Here is a 13,269-nt window from a genome sequence, read left to right as displayed (position 1 = left end):
GCATTTCCCCTTACCCAGTAGTAACTCAACTATTGGCCAATAGCAGCTCGCTGAAGATTGATTACACAGCAGTCTGTGAAAGTGATGAATACAACTGCAAAAAGGAGGTCTAAATTGGAAGTATATTGAAAGGTGGTGGTTTGAAAGAAAGAAAGCCCAGGAAAAGAACAATGTAATCAGAAAACGAGAAAGGTACGAAGAAGGAAACAAAGAGTTGTTCAGACCTAATAGTGCTTCCAGAGGGGGCCTCGATGGTCCAGATGCAGTGCAGGTTGTGCTCATAGGGCGCTGGGTAGCCCGGAGACAGGATACGACCAGAAAGCTCGTTCTTGTTGGCGCCCCCACACTCCGCTGGAAAGAGGAAAACAGAGAGAGCGACAGATTAAGGAGCTGAGCAATCAATGCTAAGAGGAAAAGAAAAGGTGTAAAATAAGTAAAAGCTCATCAATGCTCTGAAAGTCAAATTAATAAAAGGATACGGCAAGATTAACATACTTAACAGAAACTGCATTATCCCACTTCCAGTAAAGTGCATCTCGCCGGTTTCCTCTCATCATTATTAATTATTGACATGGTATAGTCGAACGCTAAAGTTTGATGTGCGTCATCATCTTGTTTGCAATCTGAATGATAAGAGGGAGAGCAGCCAACTTAATATACTCTGTGCATCCTCTTGGCTCAGAGAAGACAATCCAGCAACTTTACAAATGACCTCGTCCTGTTACCTTTCAAAGCTGATGGACTGGAAAAAACATAACTTTCAATATGTTTAAAGAACTCATTTTCACTGATATGGATCAAATGTGTTGGGGTTAAAGGGACCCTAAGATGCTTTTATCGGGGTTTCCCTTTCCTGCTGCGTGGTATTTAGGTTTCTGTGCATGTAAATGGCCTGCAACGGCTAAAATCACAAATGTCCCTAAAAACCGCCCCGCCCTGTCTGAACACCTCAATGGGTCCCCTCAGTGGACTTCCGTAACATAATGACACTACATTGTAGCACTTGTGCTTCTATTGGTTAGCGCTAGGAGAGGGTTTGGTCAAATATGATGCCTAGGTTCCGGAGGTGAGTGGAGGTTTGAACTGGGAAGCCGTCTATGTTGAGGGTGAAGTTATGGATAGGTGTAGTTAATGCTTCAATCTGGTGCACTTTGAGCAGAATCACTAGATCTAGGGGGTACAACTCTAAAACACCCATATGAAAAAGATCGGTTTACATTTTAATAATCAAATAAGTATGGGAACATAACCAATAACCTACCATAGCCAATAACAAATGAATGTAACTTATTTTATTTGTGTTATTCTTTCATATCTTATTTGACCTAGTTAACATTGATTTATTTATGCATATTTTTTTATCTCTCCAGTTTTAAACGATATTTTTGGTTACTATCCTATAGTATACAAGAGGCTAAGAGGCGGGACATCTCTAAGCGGTTGACCAATCACAACAGAGCCGGCAAGCTAACCAATGAGCAGACTGGGCTCTGGTTTCAGACAGAGGGGGAAAAGAGGTGCAGCAGCACATCAGGCAGTATGAGCAAAATAAAGAGCTTTTTGAACATTAAAGCATGGAGACATGTCCCAGTAGAGACACTAACTATTAATATCAACCTGAAAATGAGTGTAATAAGGCCCCTTTCGTGAGTTAAAGGCATTTTAGGGCTCAATCTATAAATATGTATACTCCAAGTATGTACAGAATAGATACATGTTTCCTATTTTGGAGGTGTCACTGATATTAACATCTGCTGAGCAACATGAGACTATGATCATACAGAAAGAGTGGAAGGCATCCGAGTGTTGTCATTGAGATGCCTATGGGAGTGTTTGTGGCAGTAGTTATAGTGTTTGTAGACAATATGATGGTTCTAGTATCATATCACAGTTCAACAAGCCCCCCTGAGGAGCTCAACAGACATCAAACATGAGCTCCATCTCTCAAGATATTGACAATCATGCATCTCTGATACTACAAAGCAAAATAAGGGGGCACAATATTTTTTCTCCGGAACCGTGGGAACAATGGAGATATCTTTTCAGCTTCAAGTAATACATTTCCATCAGAAAGGCTCTGTGACTGAAAAGCAATTGTCAGCCCCCGATTCAATTACCCCCTCCTACTCTTATCCAAAAATTGAATGACGTTTTTTTTTCTTTCAACAACATTAGACTTAAAGTGTTTTTGTTAAGATTGTTGAAGTCATCTCATCGGACAAGAAGAGGGTAAAAGTATTCTACTTTCCTTTTTCTTCCGCTGAGAGGGAAATAGCTCTTTCAAAACGGGGAAAAATGGAGGTCAAGAAATCACGCTGATGATGATGATGGCTGTGAAATCAATCTGAGGAAAATAGACCCTGTGTTGAAATACGGCAACAGCAGAAAACACACACATGAACAAGCTGGCAAGAAACCAATTCAAGAACTAGCTAAGTGAACAAAACAGTGCTCACACACAAAGAGAAGCTCACACCGTCAGACAGACACAAGCTGTTCTTTCTCCGTAAACAATTTGTCACCTTTCATTTGATAAACATGCCTTTCCTTGCATGAGCTTTGTTTCTCTCTTTGCCCTCCTACTTCACACCCTTCGTCTCCCTCGGGCGTTGTGCATTTCAACTGCAATAATCACCAGAGCTGGCCTCTGATCGGTTTTCACACGATACAAAACACAGACTTGAAATAGAGTTTATGAAATAATTTAAATATTGGATTGTCCTCTCGTATGTCATTATTGGAAGGAAAGTACAAATGGGAAAATAATGAAAGGGAGAAGATGGAAGAGGTTTTCGTCTCTCTCTCTTCCAGCTTTTTCCCCTCTGTTATGCTTTTCTTGTTGAAAGAAACTCTTTTTTTATGGAGTGAGGAGTGCAGAGGGTGATCTATCACTGTGAGACAAAGCCATCTCTTTCCTCTTGCCTTATGACCTAAGAAACTACAGCTCAGCTACTCTACCCTTCAATCTATGTCTGCACATACACCTTCGTACAAGTCAGCTTGGATTCTGCCTCTTCTTGTCCCACCATTTTCTCTGTACATTTCCCCCACAAGACATACCGTATGTATCATTACACATATATCAAAGTTTTGATGTATGGAAATAAAGCATGTGGCGCTTTACATATCAAACAGACACGTACACACTTAATGATGGCTACAATAGGATGATCCATTTTCTTTTCAATACATATTTAATTGTAAATTCATTACTCCTGTTCTGGCTGCCTTACACTGGCTCCCTATAGAACACAGGATAGAATTTAAAATTCTTCTTCTCGCCTACAAAGCCCTTAATGGGCAGGCGCCATCTTACCTTAAAGAACTCATTATACCCTATTGTCCTACTAGGGCAGGGGTCTGCAACCTTTTTGACCAAAAGAGCCATTTTGCTCCTTTTTCCAAAACAGTCTGGAGCCACAAAACATATTTCATAGCTTGATAGCTAATAAAGTTGTATTTATTGTTATATCAGACAAATACTACAGTTTTTTTGTATTTATTAGGCTATTTATTACATTATATAAAACTGTTAACCTCTAATAAGAAGCAAATAACTCCTATAAGGAGAATTAAAAATAATACACAGGCCTACTTTAAAATAAATTAAACACAGCACTTGGGGAGTCCTCTGCACATTTGAAGGGGAAAAAATATATATTATTAAAATGGGCCCAATTTGAAATAAATAAAACATATAGCTGCACCCTAAAAATAGTTAAAGGTAGGGTAGGTAAGAATGGAGAAACCAGCTCGAGTGCGCTAGAATTTGAAAATACACAACCGGAAAAAATATGCCTCTTCCTTCAGACTTTCTTACAGAGTCCCTTCTCCAACACACACGAACGTGCATCATCAATGAGGCCACGAGATAAGTTTTTGCACAGATGGAAGGCTGACAGGCAGGTAGGCTATTAGCCGGGCCGGCTAAAATGATTGTTCGTGCTTTTTACAGCGCTACGGCTTCCAGAGATTAATTGTTGTATGTGTTTATTGTCAAAGCATTTAAGATATTCATTGCTATCGGGACGTTAAGAGCATTCCATGGAATATAACAAAAAGTGTTTCTGAAATAAATTACATACCCCATTGAATTATGACTGAAGATCGTCAGCTGTCTTCCTCTCCCGTGTTGTTCCTCGATAAGTAAAGGCTGCAGCACCTTTGACAACTTCTCTCTACATATTGAACATACCGGTAAGCCAGCATCGTTTGCTGTGAAAGCATATAACTCAGTCCACACAGAATTTAATTCCTGTGTTGCTCCGGTACTTTTCTTTGATTTATCCATAGTTCGCTCATCGAGCCGGGGGTAAGGTTATTCACCCGCAGGAAAAGGCGCTCGCGCGGGACCGTAGCAGGATGTGACGCATATTTTAGTTGACCTAATTAAAACCGTTTTGTTTTTTATTTATGTGTCACAGTATCACCTCAAAATACAAGATACGAAACATTTTCAACCGTGCAACAAAATATAAATAGTCCTACAAATACTTTTATTTTATTTCCTTCTTATTTTTGTCTAAGCTCAAGGGAGCCAGAGCAGAGGGCTTAAAGGGCCGCATGCGGCCCGTGGGCCGCGGGTTGCCAACCCCTGTACTAGGGCATTGCGTTCCAAGAATGCAGGGTTGTTGGTTGTTCCTAGAGTCTCTAAAAGTACAATGGGAGCCAGAGCCTTTTCTTATCAAGCTCCACTTTTGTGGAATCAGCTTCCAGTTTGTGTTCGGGCGGCAGACACCCTATCCGTTTTTAAGAGTGCGCTTAAGACCTTCCTTTTTGATAAAGCTTATAGTTAGGGCTGATTAGATTCAGCCCCTAGTTCTGCTGATATAGGCTTAGACTGTCGGGGGACATTTTACTTCTTCCTTCTCTCTGTCTATACCTGTGTACTCTCATGTTCCGATTAACCCAGCTTCCCCAAATTTCTTTCTTTTTTGTGTCTACAGGACTGTCTCAGAAAATTAGAATATTGTGATAAAGTTCTTTATTTTCTGTAATGCAATTAAAAAAACAAAAATGTCATACATTCTGGATTCATTACAAATCAACTGAAATATTGCAAGCCTTTTATTATTTTAATATTGCTGATTATGGCATACAGCTTAAGAAAACTCAAATATCCTATCTCTAAATATTAGAATATCATGAAAAAGTATACTAGTAGGGTGTTCAACGAATCACTTGAATCGTCTAATTAACTCGAAACACCTGCAAGGGTTTCCTGAGCCTTGAAAAACACTCAGCTTGGTTCAGTAAACTAAATCCCAAGTATGGGGAAGACTGCTGATCTGACTGCTGTCCAGAGGACCGTCATTGACACCCTCCATCAGGAGGGTAAGACACAAAAAGAAATTTCTCAAAGAGCAAGCTGTTCACAGAGTGCAGTTTCAAAGCACATCCACAAAAAGTCTGTTGGAAGGGGGAAATGTGGCAGGAAACGCTGCACAACCAAGAGAGATGACCGCAGCCTTAACAGCATTGTGAAGAAGAGTCGCTTCCAGAATTTGGGGGAGCTTCAAAGACAGTGGACTGAAGCTGGAGTCCAGGTATCAAAAGTCACTGTTCACAGACGTGTCCGGGAAATGGGCTACAATAGCCGTATTCCCATGGTCAAGCCACTTCTGAACTCAAGACAACGGAAGAGGCGTCTGACTTGGGCTAAGGAAAAGAAGCACTGGACAGTTGCACAGTGGTCCAAAGTCCTCTTTTCAGACGAAAGCAAGTTTTGTATTTCATTTGGAAGTCAAGGCGCCAGAGTCTGGAGAAAGGCTGGAGAGGAGCAAAATCCAAGTTGCTTGAAATCTAGTGTGAAGTTCCCACAGTCAGCGATGGTTTGGGGAGCCATGTCAGCTGCTGGTGTTGGTCCACTGTGTTTCATCAAGCCCAGAGTAAATGCAGCTGTGTACCAAGAGATTTTAGAGCACTACATGCTTCCGTCTGCTGAAAAGCTCTATGGAGATGAGGAATTCATTTTCCAGCATGATCTGGCACCTGCCCACAGTGCCAAAACCACCAGTAACTGGTGTACTGACCATGGCATTACTGTCCTCGATTGGCCTGCAAATTCCCCTGACCTGAACCCCATAGAGAATATGTGGGGTATTGTGAAGAAGAAGCTGAAAGACACCAGACCCAACAATGCTAATGAGCTAAAGGCCGCTATTGAAGCATCCTGGGCATCCATAACACCTCAGCAATGCCACAGGCTGATTGCCTCCATGCCACGCCGCATTGATGCAGTAATCCGTGCAAAAGGATTCCCAACCAAGTACTGAGTGCATTAATGGACATTTTCAAATGTTTGATTGTGTTTTGCTGTTATAAATCTTTTTTTTTTACTTGGTCTGAGGAACTATTCTAATTTTTTGAGATAGGATTTTTGAGTTTTCTTAAGCTGTATGCCATAATCAGCAATATTAAAATAATAAAAGGCTTGCAATATTTCAGTTGATTTGTAATGAATCCAGAATGTATGACATTTTTGTTTTTTTAATTGCATTACAGAAAATAAAGAACTTTATCACAATATTCTAATTTTCTGAGACAGTCCTGTATATACACTGGGATCCGGAGTCATGGATGATCCTGCGGTCCTGTGTCATGGATCGCGAGTCCTGGATCTTGAGTCGTGGCTGTGGTCCTGGATCATAAGTCCTGGATGGATATCCTCGTGGATTCATCTTCCTATTATACACACATGCATTTCCAAACATTTGGTCTACCTATGTTGCAAATGTATTATCTTTTCAATTTACACACGGCATCTATTGCACGTCTGTCCGTCCTGGGACAGGGATCCCTCCTCTGTTGCTCTCCCTGAGGTTTCTCCCATGTTCCCCTTCAAACTTTGGGTTTTCTCCGGAAGTTTTTCCTTGTACGATGTGAGGGTCTAAGGACAGAGGGTGTCGTATTGTCATACTGATATTCTGTACAAACTATGAAGTCCACTGAGACAAATGTAACATTTGTGATATTGGGCTATATAAATAAACATTGATTGATTGATTGCATGAAATTATGAGCTGTTTTTGTTTGTGTGTGTGTGTGTGTGTGTGTGTGTGTGTGTGTGTGTGTGTGTGTGTGTGTGTGTGTGTGTGTGTGTGTGTGTGGACCCCAGGAAGAATAGCCAATGCTAGTGCTAATGGAGATCCTAATAAATAATAATTGTACACAATCACTTAACTTAAACACAGATACAAATAATGTCAAACAGTGCAAATTGCTATTGACAAAAATACATTGGATAGGGACTGTAATTATGAGCAATATTGTTTGTTGTGTTATCATACGACTCGGTTCCCACATCAGTGTCGAACACATCGCTGCTCAGGCTTTCAACCTTGCGACTTTCCTCTTCCGTGACTTTCAGGAAATAAACTCTCCCTATTGTTCTCAACTCAATTTCATTCGCCTTCCTCCCCGACTCGAAGTACCCTTCTCATCTGTGTTCAGAGTGTCCCCGCTGCTCCAAAAATAATCCCAACATTACAAATAGAAGCAGTCCCTCATCTGCTCCCAAATTCACTCTGGCTGTTTGGCTATCATTTGCAGCGAAAAAGGGGCACGGGGAGGACAAACCTGTTCAGAGATATAAAGTTTGTTGGATGTTGTTTATACCTAGTCATGAAATTGCCTGTCAGTTTGAGTTGAATTGGGAGCCAAGAAATATTATTCTAATCACCTTGGCGGGTGTCAAAGAACACCAACCTGCCCGTTTTCCTTAACGAGCTTCTAGCTGCTTTCTGAGAGACTCTGTCAAAATTTCTACCATGAGAAGATTGAAAAAGATTGTTTCTTTTACCATGAAAACCATATAGGGCAGTATGTGTGCGTAGGTGTGTCAGTTTTGAAACATAATAAAGCAGACCATGTTAGTGTTAGCTGCCAACGACTGACAGGTGAACTGTAGGCGAACCCTACCGAATGCTCAGATGGGTAAACTATCTAATGGAGAAATGATCTCCATAAAATTGATTTTAAAACTCCACCACAGACAGTTAGGGGTTAATACCTGCCTATGTGCTCGGTGTGCTGCTGATACGGGAATAATCTTATTTTAGTAACTAAATAGAATCTTATTTTAGTAACTAAATAATACGAAAAGGGAGTTTATGCAATCGGGATGCAATACGAATGTATGGAGCGGAATAGAGCACAGTCATTTCCTGATGAGATAATGCACTGAATAAGGTGCTGGGAAAGCAACCAAATGGATGGCCCAAAATAGCAGAGCTATAACAAACCACAGAGCTTCCCTCAACCTGCACCAGCCAATTCACATTGTTATGGAAATAAAACTAGGTCAGACATGTTGGTTTAGCTGAAAGAACAAACACTGGTAAGGATTAGTAGCGTGCCAAACACGAAAGCAGCCACTGATAAATACAGTAATATAATGTGTTTCAGCACAATGCTGCGACCTGGATTATTAGCTTAATTTAACATAGCATAATGAAACCGATGGTGATGTAAGGAAAGGTAATAAGTGTAACACACTGTCCTGTAAGGCAGGATAGCAGAGAGTAGCCTTACATTACAGGACAGTTGGTAGCTGATGTAACCAGGTGTGAGATGTACATTTGATCATGTGGTGCAATCAAATTCATTTTTGCATTTACATAAGTAGGTTTAGTCTGCCGTTCTTCATATTTCTACAATACATCCTACATGTGAAAGCCTTAGCTAGTAGATCAATTGCATCCAAACAATTCTCATATGAAACGTGATGATTTGCTCTCCATTAAACAACACATTTTTAACTACTATGTTTAGGCCCAAAATACATTTCTGATCTCCTGCTAAATTATGAACCATCCAAATCTCTCAGGTCTTCAGGGACGGGTCAGCTTTCTGTCCCCAGAGTCAGAACTAAACATGGAGAAGCAGCGTTCAGTTATTATGCTCCAAACATCTGGAACAAACTCCCAGAAACCTGCAGGTCCGCTGCAACTCTGACTACTTTTAAATCCAGGCTGAAGACTTTTCTTTTTGTCGCTGCTTTTAATTGAACTATTCTTATCTTAAGACTGCACTGTAACTTTTATCCATGTATATTTTGCCATATTTTGCCATATTTTGCCTTGCCTTGCCTTGCCTTGCCTTGCCTTGCCTTGCCTTGCCTTGCCTTGCCTTGCCTTGCCTTGCCTTGCCTTGCCTTGCCTTGCCTTGCCTTGCCTTGCCTTGCCTTGCCTTGCCTTGCCTTGCCTTGCCTTGCTACTTGGTCATCTGCACTTTTAAACTGCTGAATCAAAAAAGTGGTTATTCTGCGATACAATCTGTTTAGCTTTAATACTTTAATTACTTTTTGTTGACAGAATTAATGTCTCAGATCTTTTAAATCTTGTACTGGAATATGTATCTATGGTTGTACAATACATACTTTTACTTTATGTAGTACTTCCCATGTGACAAACAGACTGATGTTACAGAGCTAGGTACAAAACTGTACACATTGTAAATGTGAGAAAAAAAATCTAAAGAACCCAAAATGATATTGGCAAATAAACAAATATTTTTCTAATCCACTAATGAGCATCAGACTCACCCATACAGAGTGGGAGGGGGCTGTCCCATGACCTCCTCTCCCCCCTCAGGCAGGTGAGCACCTCGGGTCCTTTCAGGGTGTAGCCTGGGTCACAGCTATACAACACGGTGCTCCCTGCAAAATGACCCTTGTCCTCCCGCTTGTAGCCAAATTGAGGAGCACCTGGATCCTCACATTTCATCAGCTCGAAACCTTGGAGACAGAGGGTAAGGTGAGGAAGCACAGTACAGCACAGCAGTAGGAAAGATTTATTAAACAAAACAATGGTATGGATTTGATGAGGCAACAGAGAGAGTTGGAAGCACATAAACAAACAGTCCCAAAATGCAAATGTTAAATGTAAAGAAGGGTGTTTGTGTGTTACTCACTAATGAAGTGCAGTTCAAAGCCTTTGCTGGTGTTATCCGCATTGCTGACAAACTCCAGCCACATGGAGCTGGAGGTGGTGTTCAAAGTGGTCTCTAGCATCTCGCTGCCTGTAAACACCCCCAGCAGACGAGCCTTATTACTGCTGCCATCAAAGACCTGGGAGGAAGAGAGGCAGAGTGGGAGGAAGCATCTGCATTAAGATGATCAGGTGTGCACACGCAGATATGCCACACACACACACATACACACACACACACACATATATGCCACACACACACACACACACACACACACACACACACACACACACACACACACACACACACACACACACACACACACACACACACACACACACACACACACACACACACACACACACACACACACACACACACACACACACACACACACACACACACACACACACACACACACACACACACACACACACACACACACACACACACACACACACACACACTTCCCCTCCACCCCCTCACTTTCAGCATGTCATCCTCCTCCAGTCTGAATTCCCGTGCTCGTAGCTGGATGCCTTTTCCCGGCTGCGTCTGGATAGAGTAGATGCACTCGTGGTAGTTGCCGTAGTAACCGGGGTAGTTGGGTGAGAGCAGCACCCCTTGCATGCCAGTCACGGATGAGCCGCATTCAGCTAGAGAAGAAGAGAAGGAGCAGAGAGACAGAAAGGGAGATAGAGGAGGTGTTGGAGAGAGCAGAGGACATGTCAATCGCTATATGCTTGAAACTGGCAGAGTATTTATTCATGCCGTCATGCAGAGGGAGATGGGAGAGGTGATGGAGAGGGGGATAAAGTCGGTAACTACACCTGAATGTTGAGTGGCACATCATCGTAATCACAATGCAATCTGAATAAGATTAACAGTAATTTCAGCTCTATTTGAAAATTGCTTTTGCTGAATCATATCAGGAAAAGAGTGGACAATTTGAGGCGGCTTTTTATGTAGGAAAATAGCTGCCAACATTTAAATGATTCCTGAATGTTTTCTTTGGCAGCGAGGTAAGATGAGGTGATGGGACTGTCCAAGAGGTGTATACAAAAATAACAAGTTCCTAATATACGGCTGATTTTATATGTGAAAGCAAAACAATGTGTCATCGCTGTCAACTGTTAAAAATGTGGATTCTTCTGGGCCAAACACAACAAGAGCAGCATTTTTCATTCTCTCAGTTAAATATGCAACGAGAACCGGGGCAGAAGAGGCTGTCAAGTAAATTATAATACATTAAAATAGATTGACCTACTTAACACATGCCTAAACACTGACGATAAAACGTAGAGACGAATCCGATTTTATTGGTGTGGGTAAAGAAAATAAATGTGACTGCACCAAATTGCATTTGCTAAACTGTAATTACTTGTTTCCAATGGAGAAATGTCAAAATCTTAACGTGAACAAATTACCTCAGAAAAAAATGTGCAATAGGTAAAAAATACTTCCATAAAATAATTAAAGTAGTCCACAATTTGGATATCCAGAAAAGAGCTATGATTAGGACAAACGCAGCAAGGTCAATCATTGCCTTGGCCTATGGTTTACCTATAATTAGGACCATTAGGATACCATTTGTTTACATATAAGCACTCTAAAGCAGCTCTTAAGGTTTGGAGGATCATATGATCAACATAGTCAATCAATCAATGTTTATTTATATAGCCCAATATCACAAATGTTACATTTGTCTCAGTGGACTTCACAGTTAGTACAGAATATCAGTATTGTAAGGGAATATTTCTGTCTTACTCCTAAGTGTCAAAGAATAATTCTTCCTTACTCCTAAGATATGTGAAAACGGTGGCTTTCTAAGCTCCACAGATGTGAGAGACATCTCCTGTGTCTGCAGATGTTTACGCCCATCCCCAATATGTGGATTTGACCCTCTGTAAACTAGTGAAAAGGTCTATCGAGAGATAGGCTGGGCAGAATTGACATGACAACCCACCCGTGCAGTCAGATCCTTTTGCTGCTGTGACTTGTGATATGAATTCCCCGGCTGTTGACTTGTAATAAAAATCATTGTTTGACATCAAAGCTCCAACTCTCCTCGTGTCTCTCTGAGTCCTGACTCTCCATTGCTGCAGAAGTTTCCCTTACAAGTATGACAATACGACTCCCTCTGTCCTTAGACCCTCACATCGTACAAGGAAACACTTCCGGAGAAACCCCACAGTTTAAAGGGGAAAATGAGGGAGAGCAACAGAGGAGGGATCCCTCTCCCAGGACGGACAGACGTGCAATAGATGCCGTGTGTAAATTGAAAAGATAATACATTTGCAACATAGGTAGTCCAAATGTTTGGAAATGCATGTGTGTATAATAGGAAGATGAATCCACGAGGATATCCATCCAGGACTTATGATCCAGGACCACAGCCACTACTTTTAACATAGTGACTTCAATCTTTGCAGATTGACTTCAATAACATCAATAATAAACATATTTCAGCTCTTGAATGTCATCTTCATTAGATCTAAGCCATCATTTGGACAAAGTCAGAAAGGTTGTTTCTTTGAAGCTATCCAACAAAGAGACAAAACTCAAGCGCATGGAGAGACGATAATGAGGAGAGTTGAAAGGGAAGTGCCTCGTCTTGCAATGTGATTGACAGTTTTGTACATTAATGGGTGGGTTTGTGTGAAAGGGCAAGTGTGAGGAGGGTAGAGGGGAAGTGACAAAAGCCAAAAATAAACATGTGACCACCTACCCACACACCTTGGCAGAGGTGAGCTCCACACCCGCCTCCTGCCCCCTAAGCAGATCACCCTCGCCGGACCCTCCAGTCGGTAACCCGGGAAACAGGAGAAGATGAGGGCGTCGCCCACTCCGTACTGCAGGCCCTTCCTGGTACTGTAGGGCGGGATGCCGGGATCCTCGCATGGCTCCAAATCATACTCTGGAAAACAAAAGCATTCGTCGTACATAATACATACATACTAGGTTAACTGTGATGAGTATTTGTAACTTCCATGTCCTGTGATGTTTAAATGTGTGGAAGTGTAACTCATAACACTTACTCTGTTATGCTTTGAAATGTTAAGAAGTTGAAAACACTGATTAAAAGGAAGTTGAAACATGTTTGAATCGATTGGATATCCTCAAAAAACCCAGATAACATCCAACACAATGTTACTTATTCAAATCAATAAAGCATCAAGTGGGCTATGAGGGGTAAATACATATTTCTTCAAATATAGGCCTCCTTCCAGGAAAGCTTATTATTTTGAGATATGTGGAATTACATTTTGTTATTATAGTCTTTATACTGTGTGTTGGATTTCAAATGAAGGGATGCTGTGAAAGTAAAAGGAGGTGAGA

At 41.3% G+C, this 13,269-nt stretch overlaps 1 protein-coding gene across 1 annotated transcript in view; it reads right to left on the bottom strand.

Annotated features, from left to right (window-relative positions):
• The window catches only part of csmd2 (CUB and Sushi multiple domains 2), a 266,993-nt gene that overhangs the window by 97,865 nt on the left and 155,859 nt on the right, over nt 1–13,269 (bottom strand). The window contains exons 22-26 of the mRNA XM_079654679.1: nt 12,659–12,847; nt 10,417–10,586; nt 9,913–10,069; nt 9,545–9,736; nt 225–351 (exon numbers count right to left, since the gene is read on the bottom strand). Coding sequence (XP_079510805.1) covers nt 225–351; nt 9,545–9,736; nt 9,913–10,069; nt 10,417–10,586; nt 12,659–12,847 — 835 coding nt within the window. The remainder of the gene's footprint in view (nt 1–224; nt 352–9,544; nt 9,737–9,912; nt 10,070–10,416; nt 10,587–12,658; nt 12,848–13,269) is intronic.

The sequence above is a fragment of the Notothenia rossii genome, assembly GCF_949606895.1.
Source record: "Notothenia rossii genome assembly, chromosome: 10".
In the NCBI taxonomy this organism is placed as follows: Eukaryota; Metazoa; Chordata; class Actinopteri; order Perciformes; family Nototheniidae; genus Notothenia; species Notothenia rossii.
This window is presented reverse-complemented; position numbering and strand designations above follow the sequence as displayed.